General features: G+C 57.4%; 2 protein-coding genes across 4 annotated transcripts; one reads left to right on the top strand and one right to left on the bottom strand.

Annotated features, from left to right (window-relative positions):
• Positions 1-300: 300 nt before the first annotated feature.
• Positions 301-18241, bottom strand: LOC117640511 (photoreceptor ankyrin repeat protein-like). The gene is made up of 9 exons (XM_034377032.1): positions 18043-18241; positions 11073-11182; positions 7233-7361; positions 6783-6887; positions 6339-6620; positions 3168-3447; positions 2634-2862; positions 2290-2512; positions 301-408 (listed from the first exon to the last, which is right to left on the bottom strand). Exons 2-9 carry the CDS (start codon positions 11172-11174, stop codon positions 301-303), a joined length of 1458 nt encoding a protein of 485 aa, XP_034232923.1. The 5' UTR covers positions 11175-11182; positions 18043-18241.
• A 788-nt stretch (positions 18242-19029) lies between these two features.
• LOC117640185 (xenotropic and polytropic retrovirus receptor 1) lies at positions 19030-23660 on the top strand. Of its 3 annotated transcripts, none has more exons than XM_034376490.1 (11): positions 19030-19185; positions 19888-19977; positions 20064-20217; positions 20300-20517; positions 20615-20876; positions 20966-21333; positions 21407-21554; positions 21649-21843; positions 21926-22095; positions 22183-22316; positions 22396-23660. In XM_034376490.1, the coding sequence occupies exons 2-11, from the start codon at positions 19909-19911 to the stop codon at positions 22643-22645; spliced, it is 1968 nt and encodes a 655-aa protein (XP_034232381.1). In that variant the 5' UTR covers positions 19030-19185; positions 19888-19908; the 3' UTR covers positions 22646-23660. The 3 variants fall into 3 exon arrangements, with proteins under 3 accessions (XP_034232381.1, XP_034232380.1, XP_034232382.1); XM_034376489.1 differs by lacking the exon at positions 19030-19185 and adding an exon at positions 19271-19508; XM_034376491.1 differs by lacking the exon at positions 19030-19185 and adding an exon at positions 19561-19726.
• The last annotated feature ends 585 nt before the right edge of the window (positions 23661-24245 follow it).

Genomic DNA, 24245 nt, shown 5'->3' with positions numbered 1-24245 from the left:
GACTGAGCCACGGAGCGGAAGCCAGCTGAAGCGGGCCGAGCATGGAAAGCGCATGCTGAGGGACTAGACAGGCCGGGCTGCACCCAAGGCTGCACTTCGCGGCCCGTGGTCCGCGGGGCCGAAGCCACCGACGCCGGACCGCGACCGCTGCGGGGGGCGGGACGCGACCGTGGGGCGCGGCAGCATGCTGGGGAGGGGCTGGGGGGCGGCGCGCTGCCACCGGGGGGCGGGGGCGGGCAGGGCGGGCTCGTCTCTTTGGTCGCGCCTCCCGTGTGTCCAGCGGGCCGCCGTCTCCGAATGCTATTTGGCGCGGACCGCGGGCCGCGCCGGGGGCGGCGGTGGGCCGCGCGGGGGCGGCGCGTCTCGCGGGGGCAGCGGGGGCGGCGGCGCCTCCCCGACCAGCGTCACCTGGAACAGCAACCGCGGGGCGTCAGCACCGTCAGCACGGGGCAGCCGGTCTGCTGGCTAAGTCAGTGTTTTAGTGGCGGAAACATCACATCACAGTGTCAGTGGCGGCAGAAAACAACAAAACAAAGAAAGACAAAACAAAATAACGAGAATTAATAAAAATCAAACAAAAAACAAAAATGACCAGCTGGAAAAGTGTTAGTTTTTAACCACGGCTGAGTCCACTAACATTCGAAGCTGACGTGGAAATGATCAGTGAGGTGGTGACAAGAGAGAAGAAACGTGCCAGAGTTTTAAAACGGATGCACATTACGTGGGAATGAATGTGCTATAAAACGGAATGGAGACAAGATTGAGAATGTTGTATTTTTTTTGTGAGTAGGTGAGAGCAGAGCAGGCGGGGCCGTCGAGAGGTCCTCACACTCCAGCAGTGTGTCCTCCGGCTCGTGTGACTTCCTCTTTCTCTCTCTTTTTTCCTCGTCCGTTGCAGAAATGGGCCGTTTTTATGCGCCGTCGAAGGCCGGGCGGCGAGGCGGTCGGGCGTGCGGTGGCGGTTGGCCGGTCGGCCGGTTTGTGGGCCAGCAGACCGATCGCGAGAGTCGTTCTCGTCTCTCCGTCTCTCTCGCGCTCGAGGGGCTCGTGGGGCGTCCCGTGCAGGTGCGAGAGAGACAGGGCGACTCGCGAATCAGCCTGCTGGCATGGCGTGCGGCATTTGACGCTTCCGTGTGCGTCCCGTGTGTACGAATGGGCGTCAAGCAGCAGGAGGAGGGGGAGGAGGAGGGCGTGCAGGTTGTACCGTGGTGGGGCGGCTCCTGGCCTTGGCCTCCGGTTCGGCCTGCTTGGCCTCCACGCTGCCCTAAGGTCATATGGAAGATAGGTCTGCGCAACCGAGATGCATGCTGGGAGACCGGGCAGCTAATCCCTCCCGAATCCGTCGCCGGCTGCAGCGGAGGACCGCCTACCTGCCTGCCAGCCTGCCTACCGGCTTGCCCGGTCTCCCAGCATGCATCTCGGTTGCGCAGACCTATCTTCCATATGACCTTACGCTGCCCTGCACTGTCTGCACTGCCTGCACTCCTCCAGGGTGGCAGCCAGTCTGCAACACCACCAACCCACGCCGGGTCGCCGGGTAACGCCACGGAGTGGTACTGTACAGCGGGAACTCGCGATAAACTCACCGTCACACACCCACACTTATACATACACTCGCTCCTACACTAGCACACACACACACACCGGAATGGTTGTCACGGCTCGGCGCTGCTGGCAGAACGTCAAAGGACACTCTTCACGATGGGCACTGACCGTCACCGCCAAGGTGGTGCCACGACAAGAAAGAAGGAAAAGAGGGGGGGGGGCATTTCGTTCGTCAGGGCGATGGCCCCCTTGAGGTTCCTTCCGCCGGTCTCAAAACTGCCATTCGATGCTTGTCGCCGCAGCCGCCCCCCTGGGAGTAGGCAACCACCTCCCCCGCTGGAGCGCTACGCGGCTGAAACCGACACCGTTCCCTGACGAAAAACATTTTGGTTGGGTTATTGGAAGCCACGTGGTTATACTCTGCACTGCAAAAAAAAAAATCTTGTTTATCTTTTAAGATCTTTTGAGATCTCGGAGAGGTAGATTTTCTGGATCTGGGGGCTGGAGTGGTTAACAGTCTGGTAAGCACAGGCAAACAAAAACACGTCACACTCATCATTCCAGCACACGTTTTTTTGGTTTTGCTCCTCACCCTGGCCGTGTGACTAGCTCGCTCGGGCAAGTGTCACCTGAAACACAGCCACCTCGGCGTCAGGCAGGGCACGATCTGCGATTTGGCCGTCCCAGTACGACCCCCCAAAAACATCATAATTTGTGATCGTGGCGACGCAACGCCTCACTGACCTGCAGCCGGGGCACGCTGAGCGGCCGCAGCAGGGACTTGACCACGGGGGGCATGGAGGGCACGGGGAGCGCGGGCGTGGAGGCACACAGCCCGGCGCCCGTCAGCTGCGTGATGAGCGAGAAGGCCGGCGAGGACGAGGAGGCCGCCGAGGCCGAGGGCGCGGCGGGCAGGTCGCTGGCGGTGCCGGAGCGGAAGGCGCGCCGCACCCGGGACTTGATGGACCTGCAGGAGCAGCGGAAGGCCGTCGCGCTCTTAGCCGTGTGTTCACCTCGTAAAACCGTCGCGGGGATTCATAAACAGCAGCGTTTTGTCGCTGGTCGCTGTGCGAGAGAGACAGACTTACCTCGGCGCCGTGGTGTTGGCGAGCGTGCCGCTGCGTGCCTGCTGCACGCGTCCCAGCGCGGCCTGCAGCTCCGGCTCCGAGCCCCAGCGGCCGTACGCCGTGCCGCGGTCCAGCAGCCGCTGCCTCGCCAGCCGCTCGATCAGCTCCGCGCACACGTGGCGCCCGCAGAAGCGCGCCCACTGCTCGGCGCGCAGGCCGCGGCCCGTGTCGCGCAGCGTGGGCGACGCGCCTGCATGCCGGGGAGATAAGTCAAACATTCACAACAATTGCACAGTGGGCCAGAGGACCGGTGGAGGCGGACAAAACTCCACACGCGTTTTGAGCTCCAGAGTCGCTAAATGGGACTCGGACCGAACGTGTGACCCCACCAATGGATTGCTCTCCGAACGAGGAATCCATTGGTGGGGTCACACGTTTGGTTCGAGCCCTGCTTAGCGACTCTGGAGCTCAAAACGCGCCTAGAGTTTTGACCGCCCCCACCGGTCTTCTGGCCCACTGTGAATTGGGAGCTGTTGCCCCTACACTGATAGTCACCTGCGAGCAGCAGGGCGCGCGCGCACTTGGTCCTGCCCTGCAGCGCGGCCTTCATGAGCGGCGTGAAGCCCTGCGCGTTGCGCGCGTCCACCTGCACGTCGGGCTGCCGCAGCAGGGCGTTGACGGCCTCCAGCTGGCCGGCCTGCGCCGCGAAGTGCAGCGGCGTGTTGCCCTCGCTGTCGGGCTGGTTCACGTCCACGCCGGGGCACTGCAGCAGCAGCTCCAGGAGCCCCGCGCTGCCGCCGGCGCCGCCCAGCGCGGCCAGGTGGCTGGCGGGGGTCTGCAAGAGGAACAGAGCGCCGTCACGACACGTCTCTCTCGCACACATGTGGCGCCGCGTGCGGGTGCGAGAGAGACAGAGCGACAAAGCGCAGCGCCATCGCGACTGCCCTTTGGCTTTCATTAGACCAGCCGAAGGGGGGCGAAGGCGCACGCTCAATTTGTTTGTGTTCGCCAGAACGACCCGCCCTGGCACGCCGCCAGACACATGGATTGCATCGGCTGCTCGCGGCCCGGCCGGCCGGCCGGTCGTGCGACTCGGAGTAACTCGGAGCCGCGCCGGAAACGGCAGTCAAGTACGACAAAGTAGTCTGTTTCCGCGCGGTCTACATGAAGGCCCCGGGCACCCTCACCCTTGGCGTGTCGTGCCTCCCCTCTGTCGGCCGCATGACGCCCGACATCCACTCCGACAACCCCAAAACAAAAACAAGGCTTCCTCCCCGGGCTCCCGGCAGGCTGACTCCGTCTCTCTTGCACCCTTGCGGGGCGCCACGCGAGAGAGACAGCGACGAATGAGCATAGCTGGCAATCAGCTTGCTGGGCTTGGCTCCCCCACCGCCGAGTGGCGCCCGAGACTCCTCTCCATGCGGACGGGGCGTGGGGCACGTGGTGGCCGCCAGGAGTGCACTACACGGGGGGGGGGGGAGGAGGCCGTCGTCAATCTAGGAGGTGCCTTTAATGAGCATGTACCCCGTGCGCGCGGGCCCGGACCCCGGGCCGCGCCGGCAGCCTCTCCCCCGAGTTTGCATATCCGCTCGCTCATCGCCTGTCTGTCTGTCTGTCCGCCCGTCCGTCCGCCGCTCATTTAAGCGAGTTTGGCGCTGGCTGTTCGCACCTTGTAGGTGTGCAGGCGGCTGACGGCGAGCGTGACGGCGAGCGTGACGGCGAGCGTGACGAGGCCGGGGTAATGAGGGACGACAACGACGGGGGGCTCGGGGAATTGCTCTCCAAGAAGACCTCTCCCGCCCCTGCTCTCCGCCCTGCTCTCCGCCCTGCTCGCTGCCGCCGCGTGCACGCGTGTACACGATCCAGCACTTGACGGTGGCGGGGTGGCGCCACTCGCCCAACAAGAGCGCGCCGCGCGTTTGGCCTAAAAATACGTGGCGCGAGACGCAGGGCGGCAACAGCGCCCTGTCTCTCTCGCACTCACGGGGCGGCCCGTGTGGGTGCGAGAGAGATACGCAGAGCGACGAACCTCGGAATCAGTGTGCCGGCCGGGTCAAGCAGTGAATCATGTTCTGCTCACAAAGCAGCGTGCCGTGCCGCGGCGCCGCGGCCCCCTGACATGAAACTTGACGTGCGCCGGCCGCCCTGCCGCACTTGAGCCCCGGTTGCCATGGGCGGGGTGGTGCGGCGTGGCGTGAGGCTTATTGGGCCATGATCCACGGGCACCATGGGCCGGGCGGGCCTCCCGGGCCCCGCGGGAGTCAAATCGGGGCACGCGGATTCCGTGCAGTGCGGCAGTGCTCTGCCCCCCTCGCACTCGCGGGACGCCCCATGTGGGTGCGAGAGAGACAGGCCGACCTGCGCGGCGGAATCGGCCCGCTGCCCAGCGGCCTAGCGGCCAGCCCACTTGAGTAATCGCCAGTAAAAGCCAGTGCCGTGATCAAAACAACACGCGCTGCATTTCCTCGGGGACCGTTTCCACGGACCGGCTGCTCTCGATGGCTTTCCTTTTTCGCAGTGGATGGGGCGGTCCTCGCTTAGGGCAAGGTCCTATCTTAAATGCACGAGATGCTTAAGGTCACCAAGCAAGGGCGCGGCGCGGGCAGCGGCCCGAAGCACGCCGAGATGTTGTTTATGAAAGGCCGTCTGGGATTCTTTTTGGCGGTGTACCGGACCGGCCGGCCACCCCAATCCGATCTTCACGGGGTTAAAAGCGGCTGCATTTCTGAGCGTGGCGTCATCGGCGCGCTCTGACGGGGAGGTCTGACGGGGAGGCCTGATGGGGAGAGCCAACCACCAAGAGGTTCAGGTTCAGGCGGCAACTGCCTCCAAACTAGATGTGGCTAACAGCATCCCTCAACGTTCTGGTAATCTCTTGGTCCTAGGTCTCTCTACCCTTTTATTTTCTTCCCAGCCTCGGATGGAAACGCCTTAACCACACATAGTTTGGGAGCGCCAGCTTGTCAAAGTTGGCCAAAAAGTGTTTGAATCTCTGAATGTACCCCCGGGAACGAGCCTGCTGCCTGACGTAGCCCCCGGCGTGGAGGCGATGCGTCGTTGGCACGCCTGGCGGCTCGCCAGAGACCGGCATAGGCAGGGCGGACTGGCAGACTGGCAGCGCCCCACGACAACAAGCAATAGGGCAGCGTGACCCGGCGCGGCCCGGCGCGGCCCGGCGCGGCCCGGCGCGGCTCAGACACACGGCGCTAATGCCAGCAGACACACTGCACTATCGGGGTCAACCGGGGGCACGCAGGAACGCGGGTACTGCGCAGGCACGCCAGGGTTCAAAACCCGACGACGACAGTCCGGCTCGTCCACCCCACGGCGCTCGGCCCTTGGCTCGGACCGCCCGGGGGAATACCGCGCGCACAAACGCGCTCGCCGACAGACGTTCGTCGCGGAAGCTTTTATTATTCGGGGAGTGTTTACACGCAGCGTTTTTGAGTGGCGCTTGGCTCTTAGTGGGTTTACTCTTTCCGCTCCCTCGCCTGCGGTATTGGGGCCACCTAGAATCTATAGCCAACACGGCACTGAAATCAGCAAATAATGCATCAATTTTTCAAACAGAAAATCGGGGCAAAAATAGGTGATGAAAAGTGACAGCAAACGAGCACAAATTTAGGACATGTGCGCTGGGAGAGTTACACGCGTTTGGAGTTTTTTTTTTTCTTTTCGATTTTCTAGTTGTTTACCTAGGCCTGTGTGGCGACTTTGGCGACTCACCCTGCCCTGGCCGTCGCGGTGGTTCAGCGTGCTGGGCGGCGGGTTCCTCCGCAGCACCTCCAGCAGGGCGTGGTGGTCACCGTCCCTCGCGGCGGCGAGGACGGCGGCGCTGGTGTTGCCGCCGTGGTAGCCGTGGTAGGCGTGATGGCCGTGGTGGCCGTGGTGGGCCTGGCCGTGCTGCGCCAGGGTGGGCGCTGAGGGGCGCGATGGCGGCCCCGGACCCGCGCTGTGACTCGAGCCGCCACCACTCCAGGGGGACCGCTGCGGCTGCTGCTGTGCTGGCAGGGCTGGCTGCCTCGTGGACGCGGACGACGCGGACTGCCGGCCGGACCAGGGCGACCAGCCGCCGCCGTTGCTGGTGGTGCCCCCCGCGGGGACCGTCGACGCGCCCCTCTCGGCGGCGTGGTGGGCGTGGTGGGGCTGGTGGGGCACCCCCACCCCGCCGCCGCCGCCGCCGCCATCCGAGGCATCGCTGCCGCTGCTCGGCAGGTCGAAGCGCACCCGGCGCCCACCAGGACGAGCCGTGTCGGAGATCAGGGACCCCGCCACCTGTGCAGCGAAGCAGACACCGTCACCGCGGCTCGACGACAACAAGGTCGTCCGTACGCACTCCTCGCTCTGTCTCTCTCGCACTCACGGAGTGTGCCGTAGGGGTGCGAGAGAGACAGAGAGAGCGGAATCGCTCGACCGAGCGCCCGGCTGCCGCGCGCGACCAGCCCGCAGCGCAGCGCTGTGTGGCGGGCCGGCCTACGCGGCCTTCTGCAGGGGCTCCAGGGCCGCGCGCTGCTCGCGCTGCGACCTGCGTTCAAGCGCGGGACTCCACTGCAAACTGATTCCGAGAGTCGTTTTCGTCGCTCTGCCTGCTGGGTGATGGGCCGGATGGGTGGTACTCACCTGGCCGTGGTGGCCGCTGGAGGCCCCCCAGCGGCCCGCGGACCCCGACGACGCAAGCACGCTGCCATCGCGCGCGTAGGAAGTGGCGCCGGACAGGTCACGGTAGTGCACCGTGACGCGCAGGGGCTCCTGAAGGACAAGCACGTCGTCAGCACGGGGTGCCAAGCACGTGGAGCCGCGGGCAGTGCACCAAGGTGACGACGGACACGGCCTGCCCCCTCCACTGCGCCCCAGGCCTCCAGGTGCAGCCGACTCCAGCGGGGCGGCAGGTTTTGGCCCGTCGCCAGCGCGGCGCTACCCCGCACGTCGAGGGAACGCGGCGCGTGGGGTATCTCCTCCCTCCACCCAATGCAAACAGATGGGCCGTGGAGGGCGTGGCCGAAATTCAAATTAGCTCAGTATCCAAGAAGGACCTAGAGTCATTGGCACGAAGTTTCAACCAGGGCGTGCTTAATTGGCCTGAACTTCAGCGCATCAGCGTAAGCCGATGAGTTGAAAATTATTGCTTGAACCCTTACCCAGTGGGTGCCGTTGACGTGACTAAAATTAAAACTTTTTGCCCGCCAGCACATCACTTCCGTTTCATAGTAATGCGCGCGCACAACCGCACTACCGCACTTCGACTGCCTACTCGGGCTGTCTGCTCACCCTGGAGGCAAGCCTGAAGGCTAGCCAGGGGCCGTTTTGTCCGGGACTTCCCCCCCCCCCCCTCTCTCTCTCTCTCTCTCTGAGTGCCGTGGATGTGAGAATGGCGTGGACTCCGGGGCGCCAAGGTGGCGGACGGTGGCGGACTTGGGGTCACCCGGCCGGCAGTACGATTCCCGACAGTGCTCCGTCGCACCCGTCTCACTCGCACCCCTTCGGGCCACCCCTCGAGTGCGAGAGAGACAGAGCGACCTTCCGGCGTCTTATCACTTCCTTATCTCGACGGGTCATTGTCGCCACGCCCGGCCACGCCACGCCGCGGCGGTGCCGCAGGGGCTGGGCAAGGACACGGCGCTGCTAAATCCATCGGCCGGAGCCAATGCCCATTCGCGCTCCAAATTATGTGTAGGCCTCCGCGCCTCCTCGACCGGGAAAGGCGAATAGAGAAAGAGAGAGAGAGAGAGAGAGAAAGAGGGACAGGGCGGCAGCGGGTTTGCATGTTTGCGGCCTGGCTGTCGGTGCTGTCGGAGTCGGAGAGGTTCGTTCCACTTGGTTCGTTCAGCCTTGAGCGTCCGTGGCCTCCGCGGCCTCCGCGGCCTCCAGCCTGCCGCACTACACAGTGACCACCCCGCGCCGCGCGCCGCGCCGCCACTCGAGCCGTTGTTGTGGCGCCATCACGAACGAACCCCCGCCCCGCCGGCCCCGCCGGCCCTCGCCCACGCACGCCATAGGCCTCATGAGCGGCGCCAGGGCCGGCCGTGGGCTCGTCGCTTATGCGCCACGGACACCCAGGAGGGCCTGCTGGCAGTGCCGGCAGTGCTGGCCCTCCTCGAGGCCCCAGAGGCACTAATCCACGAGCTCGTCCACGAGCCGGTGCCACGGCGATGGCCTCCATGGCGATATCCATATGCAAATGATATTTGTAACGGGCGGGGCGGGGCGGGGCCAGCCGCGGCCAGCAGCAGGACATAAGCCCTGCGCGGCGTGAAGCAGCGAAGCACGGCCGTGCCCTCCTCGAGGGTGGCAAAATACAGCTCTACAGTGCAGATAGCACGGCAGTAAAACCGAGAGTAAAACGCGTGCGGAACACGGCGGAGGCGGAGCGGGCGGCGCGGGCGGCGCTAGGGTGGCCGTAGCACTGGAGTGCGTTCACGGCCACCGGAAGGGAGGAACTGGGCCTCGCGTTTCGGGGGCCCGGAATACGAGCACAGCAAGAGGAATGGTTTGATAATGAAACAGGAGTGGGACGCACACGCCACATCCTGACGCAGTCCGAATTGCATGCACGATCGTGGGGACGTTCGTCACCATTCCGTTCCGACCAGCTTCGCGACAACACTGCGCTCCCGACTCACGGTTTTGAGATAATTTGTCCCCATCGGTCAACCCAAATTGGCATGTTTCACCCTATGGTGGCCGCCTTCCCTACTTCTTGTCTCTGTCAGCGTGATGCCCAAGGCCGAGGGTCAGAGCGGTGGCCTGGCCGGTGGCCTGGCCGGTGTGCTGACGGGGGCGGGGGTCACAGGGCCGAGGTGGCCGAGGGAGGTGAGCGGCCGGCCCGCCTGGGCTGGGTGCTGGGGTTGGGTGGGGGTTAATTAAATGCATCCGGAACTGTGCGTGGGGTTTCCAGACCTCCAGACAGTGGAAGGGCACGGCGGGGAGGGCCGGGGAGGGGCTCGGGCCGGGCGCTCTCCGTGCAGGCCGACACGCGAGCCTCAGGGGCTGCACCCAGTGGTCTGATTCCGAACGGTGATGCCGTCGCTCTGTCTCCCTCGCTCTCGTGGGGCGTCCCGTAGGGGTGCGAGCGAGACAGCGTGGCGAAGCCCGCCGGCTGCGCGTTGCACACTGCTGGCACACTGCAGGGCCGCGTTGCCCTCGGCGTTGCCGCGCATCGCCAGGATTCGCCATAAATCGGATTAAGGTGGCGGGATTAACGGACGAGGCGCCATCGCCCCGGCGTGAGAAATTAGGTGTCGTCGTCGTCGTCGTCGTCCTGGACCGAGCACTCCCCGCCTTAATCACTTCCATCTCCAGCGTCGTTTCCCGCGCCGGCCGATCGAATTTTAATTCCAGTGCCGCGAATTACGGCGCGGAATGAGTTATTATCGTCGTCGTCAAGGCTTCGTTACGCGGCCATCAGGCTATCAGGCTAACGGGCTGCGGGGCGAGAGCGAGGCCAGCCAATCGGGGACGCCGACGTCCGCCGGCGTCGCCCGCGGTAAAGACGTCTGGGAATCAGCGATGCAGATGGGCAGGTAAAGGCTTTTACGGCCACCGGAGGGACGGCAGGCGGAGAGAGGGACCCCCTCGAGCTGCTCGCCGATGCTCTTGGACACAAGAAATTGCATAAAAATTATCTCGGGCCGAAGAAATCGCAAACGTCCACCCACAGGTCGCAGACGTGTCTTTCGCGGCTCGGGAGGCGTTGCAATCGTGCCAACCCCTGCAAAGCGACCGACTTTTGCGGTGGCTCTGCGTGTGCTCCGGCGCCGAGCCTGCGGCCGTGCCGCCGGGTCACCACGACCCAATACTATACTAGAGCAGAGAACACACACGCGGCACATAAATTTGGCCACCGGGTCGCCTGCCCATTGTACACTCTCTAGGGTGATTTAGCGGGTCGGGGCGGGGCGGCGCACCGTTCGGCCTGTCAGGCGGGGCGGGTGGGGCGGGCGCGGGGCTTGCAATGACAAGGTGCCTCCCCCGCCCTCCTTCGCTTCACCTGCTTCGCCGGGGCGGCCTGGATGCATTTTTAGCGGGGGCCTAACAGCGACGCGGGGTCGGCGGGCCGTTTTAGGCGCTGACTAACTTATCCTCACGACTTCCTTATACTGACCCGCCGCGTCGGGGCGCGGGCGGAACAAAGAGAAAGAAGGGGAGGAAGAAGAAGGGGGGAAGAAGAAGGGGGGGAAGAAGAAGGAGAGGGAGAAGAAGGAGAGAAGGAGGAAGAAAACAACGAAAGCAGCAACAAGCGGCGGGAACACCGAGTCCGGCATATGGAGGAATTTTAACGGGCGAATTATTCACGGGGCGTGCATGCGCCTCTGTTGCTTTGGGCCTTTGGGTCGACTCTCGACTACGATAGCGAAGCGAGGCGAGGCAAAGCGTTTCTTTGCTGGCCTCCCGCACGGCACTGACTGTGTGCTGTGTGTTTGTGAGACTGCTTGTTCGTGCCCCCGGTTCGATTTCACTCACCTCCCTGGATCGCCCCTGGTGGTGGTGGTGGTGGTGGTGGTGGTTGAGGGAGGTGGTGGAGGCGCTGATGAGAGGAGCGCTGCGGCTGGACTTGACCACCATTTTGATCCCTGCAACAGTACAAGCAGCGATTGTCATCCACACGGTATCTGTCTGTCTGTCTCTCTGCCTTCCAGCGCCACGTGGGCGCGGGCTGTACAGTCGCGCAATTCGGCGCCTTTTGTCTCCGTCGCCCAGAGAAAGGCAGGCAGCGCTATTGGATCCATCTTGGAGTAATACAGTGGGGAGTCCTAACTGGCGCGGCGGTGGGCCGAGCTGTCCTGACGAATGCTAGAGAGAGAAAACCACCCGGTCGGAAATGCACCCCATGAAACCGACCGAATTCATCGATGGTGATTACATCCCGTCCATCTTCTTCGCCTTCTAAATCCATTTTTCAAAACCAGAACCTTCTAAGTTGCCCCAGCCAGGAGCTATATGGTGGCAAAGTTCGGAAACTATCTCTTTCTCTCTCTACGATTCGCCGGACACCTAGTGCCACGCACAGAAACGCCCTGAACTCCGGAACGGTATGGGTTAGCTCCAATCTGTTTGCATCCCGTAAATCCCCACTCTTTTTGTGACAAGATGAGCTATTGGGAAAGTCTCTAAGTTGAAAATCAAGCCTTCAGGGCGTTGGCAAACAGAAAGGTGCAGCTCTAGTTAGGACTCCCTAACAGTATTACTCCAAGGATCCATGCGGTGCTGCCGGCCGGCCGATTCCCTCGGCAGACTGCTCAACAGAGAAAGAGAAAAAAGAATAAAAAGGGATACGAGAAAGATTTTTGGCGCGTGTACAACGGTGATGAGGCGCGGCATGAATATTAACGTGTTGGGCGCCCATCTGGGGGCGTTCCGAGGCGTTCCGTGGCGTTCCGAGGCGTTCCGGGGCGTTCCGAGGCGTTCCGTGGCGTTCCGAGGCGTTCCGAGGCGTTCCGGGGCGTTCCGTGGGCGTTCTCCGGGGCGGTTGCGGGCGAGGGTGGGTGGCCGCAGGCCAGCGCCGCCAGCAGGGGTGGGAGAATGGAGGGGTGCGGCCAGGCGGCCATCGTGGGGGTTTTCCTCCGCTCCCTCAATGTCTAACTATTCGGGGAGGTGTGGCTGGGTCAAGGGCGGCCAGGCCACCGGCCCCCTTCCTTCACGTGCTCGTACTGCACCCACGAGGCACGCCCGAAAAAATACAACAACAACCAAAACAAACAACAAAAACACGTGGCACCGTCTTAATCGAAAGTAACCCGGCCGGGCGGCGCGCTACGCGCCGTTGATTTTTTTCTCGTCGGTGTACAACCTGCTCGTTGTGGTGAGAATACACGCGAAAGGCTTTTTACCCCTTTTGGGCCCTGCCGACCTGCCTGGCCCTGCCTGGCCCAGCCCCGCCACCCTCCCAATCCGGACGGACGGTAAATGAAGTCGCTATAATCGGAATTGGTTGGCTTGCATCCCCCCCCCTCGCCCCGGGACGGGGTGCTTGGCTATGTATGGAGGTCGTTGTGGTATCAGCGTGGCAGGGCGGCCAGCGCTTTCATCGCTCTGTCTCACTCGCACTCACGGCGCGTCCCGCAGCGCGGTGCGAGAGAGACAGAGCACTGTTCGGAATCAACCTGCAGGGCAGGCAGCCAGGCAATAAGAGGGGCGGCGAGGGAAGTTGTCAAGTTTTTCGGATCGCGGCTCCCCTTTCTCTTCTCCCCCACCCCCTCCCCCTCCCCCGCCCACGTGTTCTCGCGTTGTGATGGATGGTGGCCTCCCCCTCCATCTCCCCCCCCTCCCCCCATCCATCCATCCTGTTGTGTGTCTACGAGCCGATCACTCAACCTCTCAAACTTTTACAATACGGTGGACTTTTAGGTAATTCCCCGTCGCAACACCATTTTCCCTCCCGGGCGCTTGTCTCCATGCAAACGGAAGGAAAGGATTGACAGACGGACGGACACCGTCAGACAGACAGACAGACTGACAGACAGACAGACAGACAGACAGACAGACAGACAGACAGACAGAAGGACGGACGACGTCGCGGCGGGGTGGGAGGGAGAAGACGATATTAGCGCGATAGCCCTAGCTTAGCCCGTTGACGCCACACCAACCCTTTCGATCTTATCACCCGTTCGTGCCCAGCACCAGCCACGCTACGTCTCGCCGCGCCACGCGCCGCGAAGTAGATGTAAATATAGGAGGAGGGGGCCTCAAGAATAGAAGACTGGCCAGGGAGGCCATCGCAAGAGCAAACATTTGCCTTGCGAGTATCGAGGGGAAAAAATGGACAAGCGGTAGCGAAGAAAACAAAAATATGTTGCGCGTGCTGAACCTAAAGCCTAAGTTGGCACTATTTACCTTTGTGGGTGTTGTCTGTGGTGTATCATGCCGAATTAAGTAGAAATAATCTAATGGAGTGTTGAACAACAGGGAAAATCTCGCGTTATAGAATTCACCATAAAGAGAGTGGAACCCGCGTCCCCCGCGCGGCGAGCGAGTGCTCTAGCCACTCGGCCACGACGTAGACGTAGCTCTTTTTTATATCGGCTGGTTGGCGTGCTCCAGGCGAGCCCCCAGTGGGGCCAAGGCAGGCCAAGGCGGGCGAAGGTGGACCCCGGTGGTGCCGCGTTCTCGTTGGCCCTGTTGCACGAAGGGGCCCGGAGGGCCGTGGAGGGCCGTGGAGGGCCCCACGCGGGGCGGCGGGGGGCTGCAGGGCAGGGTCCCACTCAGGGAGCCGACCTACTCGCCTCAACTGGGAAAAGTGGCCAATTAATGAGCCGATGGCCGAGGTGGCGGTCATTTCTACCGTCGCATTGTTTACGTCTTCTTGTTTTCCCGCGCCGAAACTTCAGCCCGCGGTTTGTCGCCCCGACTTCGCGGCGCGCTGGCACACGCAGAAGGCACTCGTTGTTCTCGTGCAGCGCGGCGGCGTGCGGTTCTAACCTAGCCCACGACAGCCCTGACCTAGGACGCGCTGCGCCTGCCTATAGCCTAGGCCGGCCTTACTCACACACACGTGGCAAATGTAACCTACATAAGGCTCCCCTCAGGCTGACACAACCTCCATCGAGACTAGCCCGGCGGGGCGGGGCGGGGCGGGGCGGGGCGGGGCACGCGAGCCTGTCCTCTCGCGGCCTGTCAGGAGCCATCGACCGCCTGCAGCAGAACGGCCCATCACCCACATCACGGAGCGCGCGGGCTTTTTGGCAGGATCGCATCATAATGTCAAGGTCGCCGGCGAGAGCGAAAACAAAAACAGAAACGAAGAACGAATATGTATCGAAAAAGAAAGATGGACCAAAGTTTTCCAAATTGCGGCCTACATAGCCCGTTTTTTCTCGCACGCCAACGCGGTCACATGCGGTCGCGGAAGAGAGCGACAGTGCACTGCAAACCTAACTGTCTGCTTACACCCTTAAAAGTGCAGTGTCCGTATGCGTACATATATATGGAGTTCCGGGGCCAAGCATGCCGTTGTAAGTGTGTACTTGGACAGTCAGGTTTCAGCTGCACTTCGTCCACGAGACGGACTTTAAACCAAACAACTACAAAATTAAACCATCTCCAGCGGGAAGGAGTTCGCTTTATTTTGGCCCGAACTGCGGAGCGTCCGTCCGTCGGCCCCTGCGGCGCGTGGTCATCGACACGCCGACAAAAACAAGAGAACAACAACAACAAGCAGCAGTTTGAGAGAGCGGCCGTATTTTTAGGCGCGGCGAGGGGGTGCAGCACGGCCAGCACGGCTAGCACGGCGATGGACAGTGCCTCGAGCAAGATCAAGGGCAGCATCACGGCCGAAAACAATGACATCAACGCCGAGGCGAGGGAGAAGAAGAAGGAGGAGACGAGGAAGAGAGGGGCTCCACCCTATTTGCATGAGCGAGCCAGCAGCAGGTGCAACTGGGCGGACACAATGGCTGTTGGTCTCTAATGGTCAGAAGGACGTCGTCGTGGCCGTCGTCAGCGTTGACGTCATTCAGACATTCTGACGCGGTGGCGCGGTGTGGCGGTGTGGCTCCCCCGCGACGCGGCCACGCAGCCACGCCACCCGCAGGGACCGGCCACCCGGCCAACACGCACCCGAGGCCCTCCAGCAGTCGGTCTGTCTCTCTCGCACCCCCTGGCGGGGATCGGGACGCTCCACGAGTGCGAGAGAGACAGCGAGTGAGTGACGAAGCACGCTGTTTGGAGTCGGCTTGCTGCCGTCATGCCTGAAAACAACAACAACACTGCAGCCTTTTATGCGCAGTTGGACGCGACAGGTGGTGATGCCGGACGGTGGTGTTGTTGCCGCTTTAGTTGCTGTTGATTATGTTGTTGTTGTTGTTGTTAGTGGCCAAGATTGCGCTTGTCGAGGGCTGGTTTACCTAGACACAACACGCACGAGGCCGGCCCCTCTGCCACGAGATTCGCTTCTGGGAACCGTCTGCCAGAAAATACCTCGGTGGGGGGAGTGGGGGAGGGGTGGGGGCCGCTACGGCCAACGAAAGAGGGCCGGGCATCCTTAACGGTGGTAGAGCGAGGGTGCTAGGGGTGCTAGATCAAGGTTCTAGAGCAGCGGGTAGCTAGAGGTGCTAGAGCAAGGTGCTAGGGCAACGTATGCTAGAGGAGCATGCACTAGCGAGTGGAGCCAACGACCAGGACGAAGGTTTATTTTGGCTGCCGCCCCTCAACCCACGCGCCCCGCCCCGTCTCGCCGAACTGTCGACAACAGCGTTTTGAGTGAGCGTTTAGGCGTTTATGCATTTGGTCTTATCCGGCGGCGCCAGGCGAGCGATCGGATTAGAATAATGGCCGGATAGCCGTGCCGCTGTGGCTGTCTCTCTCGCACTCGCCCCCGGGCCGGGACGCCAGCCGCTGCGGCCGTCTCTCTCGCACTCCTTACCCGATTCTGGCGACTGGGGTGTCAATCAGGGCGGAGAACACGGCGGATTATGAAAAATTAGGAGGAAAACGGTTTGGGGCCGGAGTAAGGCCAAGTTACAGTCCGTTCAGTCCCCAAAGAGGTTTATGCACATTAAATGGATCTTTCATTCATTCATTCATTCATTCATTCATTCATTCATTCATTCATTCATTCATTCATTCATTCATTCATTCATTCATTCATTCATTCATTAATTCGCGCGTGCCGATAAGAGCCCGCACGCGGCGCGCTGTGACGTCGCGGCCAGAGGCGGCCAGTCAGTCAGATGGCACACATCTGTCCGAGCAACAAGTTGCCCGCGTGGAGTGCGGAGTGGCGGCGGAACGGCGGAACACAGTGGCAAGGGGGGGGGGGGCGGTTGCGGTGCGCCCGCGCGCGGCTCGGAGACGCGCCAAAATGTAAAATTGACGTCAGTCACGACGTTTCTGACACGGTGACGCTACACTACACGACGACGCCCCCGCACCGCCCTTGCCGGGAAAGGGAGGAAAGGAAGCACAGCCTGGCGTCGTCGCGCGTGTCGTCTGCGCGCCGTCTACACGCCGTGTGTGTGTGCGTGCGTGTGTGTGTGTGTGCGTGTGTGTGCGCGCGCGCCGTATGCAAACGAGGCTTTCCCGCGCGTCTTTCTCCGGGGCGTTAATGCAGCCCTAGTGACGCTCGGTCGGGGCGGAGGGAGAGAGGGGGAGGAGCTTGTGAGCGAGTACTTCCGGTAGCAGTTTTATGGGTGTTTTCTTTCTTCTCTCTCTCTCTCTCTCTCTCTCTCTCTCTCTCTCTCGCTCTTCGACTCCAAACGGAAGAGGATGTAAATCCATAGAGGCAAGTGACGCGGGCGTGTTGCAAAACGGCGTCGCACTCCTGTTTGCCGGCTCGCCATTGGCCTAGGGTGAACCGGCTGCGGCGCCCACGCAGCCACACTCGAAGACTCGAAGACCGCCAACGTACACAGGGCTGCGAGGCGAGCTGCAGCTTGCGGCGCAGATTAAGAACGAATTGGCCGGGCCGGGGTGGCGGAGCCAGGCAGAGTCAGGGCTTTGGCACTGCAGCTGCGGACTCATCCCGAGAGTCGTCGCTCTGCCTCTCTCGCACTCATGGGCCTTGCCGTACATGTGCGAGAGAGACAGAGCGACGAAAAGGACTCTCAGTCTACTGGCGCCAAGACCAAGACGGCGTACGGCGGTGGGCTTCGGACACTTCATGAAGACACATCGAGGCCCGGCCGAATCATTAGGCAGTGTCGTTCTGTTTCTGTCCCGCTCGCACCCTGGGGCACCCTGGGGCCGTGGCGTCCTCGAGTCCCCGAGGGGTGCGAGAGAGACAGAGAGAGACGGCGGCCGTCCGTTTATGGCCCGACACTGCGCCGCGACCCCGCGGCAGTTAGCGACACATTATCACACCCCGGGGGGCTGACTTGCTGACTACTTGAAAAAGATGGCAAAGCTTTGTGACCCGTTTCTAGTAGAAGGACGGCTAGTCAAATTCGTTCCCAAAAAATACTTTGAACGCGGTCGTCTAGGGAAGAAGACTGCTGATCCTGGTCCCACTAACGTCACTACGCATCGCTACGGCTTCGACTACTCGGCCGTCTACAGTGCGTCTACCGACGTACCTTTGGCGGCCGCGGTGGCCGCGGTGGTCGGCCCGCAGCGACGCGACACTCCGGGCGTCCGCATGCTGCCGCCGACGCCAACCAGAGCACGAGCGTCAAGGATGGCCAGCTACCGAGAACGCGGCCACGCGGCGGGCTCCGGGTGACCGAGACCGCGGCGGCAGGGACGGCGACGGCGGCGCTCGGGTGCTACTTGGCGACGCCTGGGACGTCACCACGCGGCCGACGCCGAGGTCAGTGTGGCCGCCACACCGGGGCTCCGGGACGCGACGCGGCCTCCGGGGGCTGGGGCTCCGCAGGGCTCCGGGGGTGGCAATAACTCAGAGGCATTGTTTCCGGTGCACCACGGCGAGTTATTCTTGCACCTGGGACTCGGGGCCAGGTCGGCCGGGTCGGGCAGGTGGCTCGATAGGACTGTGACTTACCGCCGCGCCGCCCTCGCCGCCTTTGCCGAGGCCCAGGCCGTCAACAAGCCGGCCGTCAGCGACTGCACCCCGTCAGTCCCGCCGTGGGGCCGTGAGGGGCCTGGCCCGACCTTGCCGCCGACGTGTCCCTTTCGGTTTCCTTGGCTTTCGCGGCCGCGGCGGCGCTGCGTCGCTCGCTGCCTCGCGGACCCGGCGTCGCGGCGCCGAGCTGCACGGCCTTCTCGAGGTGCGAGAGCAGGGCTGACCGATCTACGACTGGCTTGAAATACTCGGCGCCGGCAAGGTGCCCGCCACGCCGCGCCACGCCACCACCCTCCCCCACCCTGCCGGCCCACCGTCGGCTACGTGGTGCTGGCGGTGCTGGCGGTGCTACGTGGGGGAGGGAAATAGACGGGAAATGGTCGGAGGGGCCGGCGTGGTGCTTGGACAAGAGGTGTCAGTAGCTGGCCGTGGTTTTCAGTGGCTTCATTTTTCTTCTGACTCGTTAGCCCATTTCCCTTGAAGCAGTCGCTAAGCAGCCGCGCTTTCCGCGTCTCACGCGAACCCTCTCTTGGAAACGAACCAAGCACCACCACCGCGCTTCCAGCATGCTTCCAGCCCGTCAACGCCGTGGAGGTAGGCAACCCCTCGGAGCCGTGCGCTCCAGTGTGCGGCGGGCTTGCCTATGCTCTTCTCGGCGGGCGGCGGCGCACGGCGCGCCCCTCCCGTGCCGCGTCTCCTCGTCCCTCCCCGCCATGGAGATACCCCGCGTCGCAGGCGACGCTGGCGGCCAGCACGTGAGGCGCGCGGGGTATCGCCTCAGCGGACGGTGCGAGGCGTTAGCAGAGCCAAGGCTCCGCTCGCCACCCCGTCCTGGATTCTCAGTGCGAACGCCGTGTCATGAAAACAGATACTTTTTTGTGATGCTTCTACTCGCAGTTCGATCGCGCGCTGCAGCGCTGCATGGAGAGCGCTCGCGAAGCGGGGCGATTCGGTCTGTTTGGGTGTTTCGAGGCTGTTTCGGTGGTTGGCGGGGGAAGGTTAGGGAAGGTGAGCGCGGACCGGATGTAGCCGGAGACGTTCGGCTGTCTTGTTTACATTTGTTATCATGTCGCCAACTTATCGCATCTTCCCGATATTGTGAAATCTCGGAATAAGCACTAGGTGAGCAATTATGTTATACCTGAGGCTGTTTGCCGCTCTAAATGTTTATTTGCGTTCGGATTTGACGTGCGATATCTCACACGGAGTGTGCCCGTTGGTGGAAAATAACCTCGCTGGGGTGGCATCTGGTGTTTGCGCTTAGCAGAAACGAAGCAGAAAGAACTCTAGTAGTCATTGATCACTTTTGCCTGGCAAATTCTTTTAAATCGAAATGTTCTTGTTTTTGAGATGATTTGGGTTGTTTTATGAAACTGGGAATGCCGTTTTGGTAACTCCCAGACTTTTTAACCTGTCAGGAACAGTTTCACACCAGTAGATAAAGTGTAAGTTTGTTTTGATGAGTCTTTGTTTATCATCTAGGTTAGTTTAGGCAAACTTGACTGGCACATGACTTGGGTGCTCGTTGCCCGTTGACAGCGAAGGACTCGAAGTCGTCAGTTTGATCGATATATGCTTCGCGCATGTTCTGTTCGGATTTGCAGTGTTGGACCAGCTTGCATCCAGATGCTATTGTTCCTTTGCGGAATAATCACTTTCACAAGTACTTGTTTCCATTTTAACCACCTGTTAAAGGCAGACTTTTTTCTTTGCATTCTGATTTCCGAATGTGTTTTACCAAAAGATATCATACATTTGCTTTTTCAAAGGGCTTTTATGGCTAGAAGCTTTTCTTAAAGTTGCAATTATGTCTTTGGTTTGCAGCTCTATGCAGTACGTCTCAACATGAAGTTCGCAGAGCATCTTTTAGCTCACATAACACCAGAATGGCGGAAACAGTATATCAATTACGAGGTTTGTTATAAATTTCATTGGATTATTTCCCAATTATCCAGGTACATTGTGCCCACAACAAATTAATTCTTGGTCACATTTTTCAGGAAATGAAGGCGATGCTGTATACAGCAGTGGAAGAGGCGCCATCTGCAGAGTCAGTGGGACCAGAAATGATTGCAAGACACTTTACCAATTTTGATGAAGTATTCTTTCAATATTGTGACAAGGAGCTAAAGAAAATCAACACCTTTTACTCTGGTTAGTTAACAAGTAAATCACATTCAGATTTCTCAACTTAGTCCTTTCTTTGGTGATCATAAGCAATAATTTCATTTTTCAGAAAAGTTAGCTGAAGCCACCCGTAAATATGCCACACTTCGAAGTGAGCTGCAGTTGGCATTGGAGGAAAGAGATAAGTCTAAAGGCAAACGGCCAGTCCGCAAACTTCAAGACCTAAAACTTGCATTTAGTGAATTTTACTTAAGTTTGGTGCTGTTACAAAATTATCAGAATCTCAACTATACAGGATTTAGGAAAATTTTGAAGAAACATGACAAGGTAATGTTTGGTTTAATTTTATTCATTTATATATACTTTTTTCTTTGTTGGTAACTACAGCAACTGACCAATATTTATCTTCTTTTTATTTTTCTAGCTTCTGTCGGTAGACTCTGGCACTGCTTGGCGTGTAGAACATGTTGAGACGTCACATTTCTTCACAAACAAGGATGTTGGCCGTCTTGTCAATGAAACTGAAGGTGCTGTCACGTCAGAGCTAGAAGGTGGGGATCGCCAGAAGGCAATGAAGAGACTGAGAGTCCCACCTCTTGGAGAAAAGCAGAGTCCATGGATCACCTTTAAAGTTGGCCTTTTCTCTGGTTCTTTCATTATTCTTCTGACAGTTGTCATCCTTTCTGGTATGGCTAGTTTCCTAACTTGTTTTTGTTTTAAATAACTATATTTCTTTTACAACTTATTCATTCGGATCTTGATTACTATGTTGCAGCTATTTTTCACCAAGGAACAGAAAAGATGGATGTATTGATGCGACTGTACAGAGGGCCTCTCTTACTTGTTGAATTTATGTTCCTCATGGGTGTCAATGTTTATGGCTGGAGATCATCTGGAGTTAATCATGTGCTGATTTTTGAACTTGATCCCCGCCATCACTTAACAGAACAACATATTATGGAAATGGCAGCTGTTTTGGGAGTTGTTGGAGCGCTCAGTGTGCTATCCTTTCTTTATGCTTCTGCTTTGTCAATACCTCCATATGTGAATCCTTTGGCTCTTGTCCTCATAATGTTTGCATTTGCACTCAATCCTTTGCGGACCTTTCGTCATGAAGCTCGATTTTGGTTCCTACGCGTTTTCGTGAGTAACTGTCATCTGAAATGAACAATATCGCAATGTTGTGGCAATAAATCATACCCCCTTGATTTTGCAGGGTAGGATGTTGGCAGCACCATTTTTCTCTGTTGGCTTCGCTGACTTTTGGTTGGCTGATCAGTTAAATAGCTTGTCTACTGTTCTTGTTGACTTCCACTTTCTTGTGTGCTTCTATTTAACAACGCCTAGTTGGCTTGAGGCAGGAGGTATATTGCACTGATTATGTGACTATGTGACTAATAATTTGTAGATTGTTTCAACTGTAGGGCAAGTATCTTATGTTTTTTTAAATTTTCCCAGACACAAGTCAGTGTGCAGAACGGTCCTTTATCACCAAACCTATTGTCAACTGCATACCTGCATGGATACGGTTTGCTCAGTGTTTACGCCGCTACAGAGATAGTAAAGAGGCTTTCCCTCACTTAGTTAATGCTGGCAAATACTCCACAACATTTTTTGTGGTCATCTTTGCAACACTCAGAGCCTACCATGCAAGTGAGTGAGACTGTTTGATTTCAACTTTCATGTACAAGCAGTTGTATTTGCATTGCTGATTTGTTGGTTTGTGTTTTTACAGGCAGTTACCCAAATACTTTTGATAATCCATACTTTTATCCATGGGTGTTGGCATGTGTTGTGAACACATGCTACACATACACCTGGGATGTGAAAATGGATTGGGGATTCTTTGACACCCTACAAGGAGATAATAAATTTTTGAGAGATGAAACTGTGTATTCTTCAAATGTGAGTTCTATTTGATGCTCTTCTTTCTGGGTTTATTGATAGTTACAAAAGAATGTCTTAATTTTATGTCTCTCTTTTGTATTTCAGAGTTTTTACTATTTTGCCATTGTGGAAGATTTTGTCCTGCGATGGATTTGGACTCTAGGATTTTTTGTCACAGAGGCAGGGTACATCAGAGGAGAAGCCATGCAATGCATTCTAGCACCTTTGGAAGTTTTCAGGTATGAAAAGTACTCTACTTGTCTTAACATTAATTTATCACAAATTGTAAAATGAATTCCCTTTCTGTTTCCTTTTTAGGCGCTTTGTCTGGAACTTCTTCCGACTTGAAAACGAGCATTTAAACAACTGTGGTAAGTTCCGAGCAGTTCGAGACATCTCTGTTGCACCTCTTGAATCATCAGACCAGCTTCAAATTCTCAGAATGATGGATGATGAAAATGGTGTTGTAAATAGACATGTGAAGAAACGTTTGATTCCTTCTATTGAGAAGGAGAAAGAGGATGATCGTCAACCAATTTTGGAAGATATATCAGGAAAGAAACTGTGATGCGAAAATTTTAAAAATATTTTTGATACAGACAACTTTGATTTATTTCTTATTTTGTTTTGAAAATGTAAAACTGCGGCTACTTTAATGTCTGTTGAAGAAGTTAGGAATTGTTAAGTGCTCATATTTGTGATACATAAGACCATGTTTTGTAAATGTTTTATTGTGGGAGTGATTTACTTACTATGTGGTATCCTTGAAGAAGTTGGATTTCTTGTTTCTTTATCTTTTTCTGTAAATACTTTGCTTAGGTTTTTCTGCTGGCAGAATCAGTTCAAGGCTATAAAGTCCATCTTAAGTAACTTAATTATTTCAATGTATACCAAAATGCCTTTCATAGATTTCTTAGCGCTATGTAAAGTTTGTCAGAGGTTCATTTACATATATGTTCAGTGTTGAGAGTGCTACCATATTTTTAAAATGCCAGAAAGCTTTAAACAATCAAGTATAGTACTTTCTCTATGCTCTAAGGTTGCTTTGTGTGTCTTCCAATTTGCTTGGATGCTCTTGGAATGTTCTTCAAATTGTATTCACAGTCTGATGAAATTTTGTAAAGATTTGCAGCTTTACTATTTAATGGCAACTCAAGAATTTTAGTACAGAATTGGTAATATTGTTATACCAATTTAGTTTCATAGCATTCCCCCACGAAAACAATATGTTCTCCTTAGTTCCTTTATGTTATAGATGAAATAGGTGTTAGTCCTTTTGTTGACCGGAGAGGATGATATGCCAATAGATCGAAAGACTGCAGTTTGGCTCCAGAGACCTGGTCCATCCTTCAAATTGAATCTATTGTCTATTTTGTACTTCATATTCCATTTCAAAGTCCAAAGTTCTCATGAACATTTTCACTTTTAATGTTATTTTTAATAAAATGTGTGGTAAATAATTTATTGAACAATGTATGGTACCATGTCCTCACCTAATATAGAAAAAACAAGAAGTCCTTTTCTGTTTGTTTCTTTACTTAGATGATTGCATTAAAATTTTTGAATCAAAATCTCAACAGCATCTGTTAGTTTAATGTTCTTGTTTGAATTAAATGTGTGTTAAACAATATATTGAAAAATTGTATGTGGCATGTTCACCTAATATAGAAAAAACAGAGTGGGCCCGTTTGTTTCTTTACTTCGCTGGTTGCATAATTTTTTTGAACAAAATCTCTAAATCATTTTGTTTGTAATTAGTTCTTGTTTGAATGTGTTGAGGACGATTTTAATCTATGACGACTAAATTGTGTTTGTGGCTTTTTACAAACAGAGTTAGTCTGTTGTTACCACGGATTTCGCCGTCGCTTCGTTTCATCCTTTAAATTTGTCCATCGTCTGGCCTTGATAATCATTTTGCTTTGTAATTAGTATATTGCACTGAAAACCAAAGGGTATTACCATATATGTAAGAGATACGATGTGTTTAATTAATCAGAGAAAAACGCTTTTAAACATTAAATTTGATTGACTTTCATTTTCACGTTAACTTCTCACCGATTGACAACGTCACTCCCTCCTCCTCTGCCGCCGTTGAGTCGTTGCTTTGGTGTTGCTCCCTAGCGCAAGCCCGAGGGCACCCCAGGCAAAAAGTGCTGCTTTGCCCCTCC

The sequence above is a fragment of the Thrips palmi genome, unplaced genomic scaffold, assembly GCF_012932325.1.
Source record: "Thrips palmi isolate BJ-2018 unplaced genomic scaffold, TpBJ-2018v1 HiC_scaffold_12, whole genome shotgun sequence".
NCBI lineage: Eukaryota > Metazoa > Arthropoda > Insecta > Thysanoptera > Thripidae > Thrips > Thrips palmi.
The sequence above is the reverse complement of the archived record's forward strand: the minus strand, read 5'-3'. Positions and strand labels throughout refer to the sequence as shown.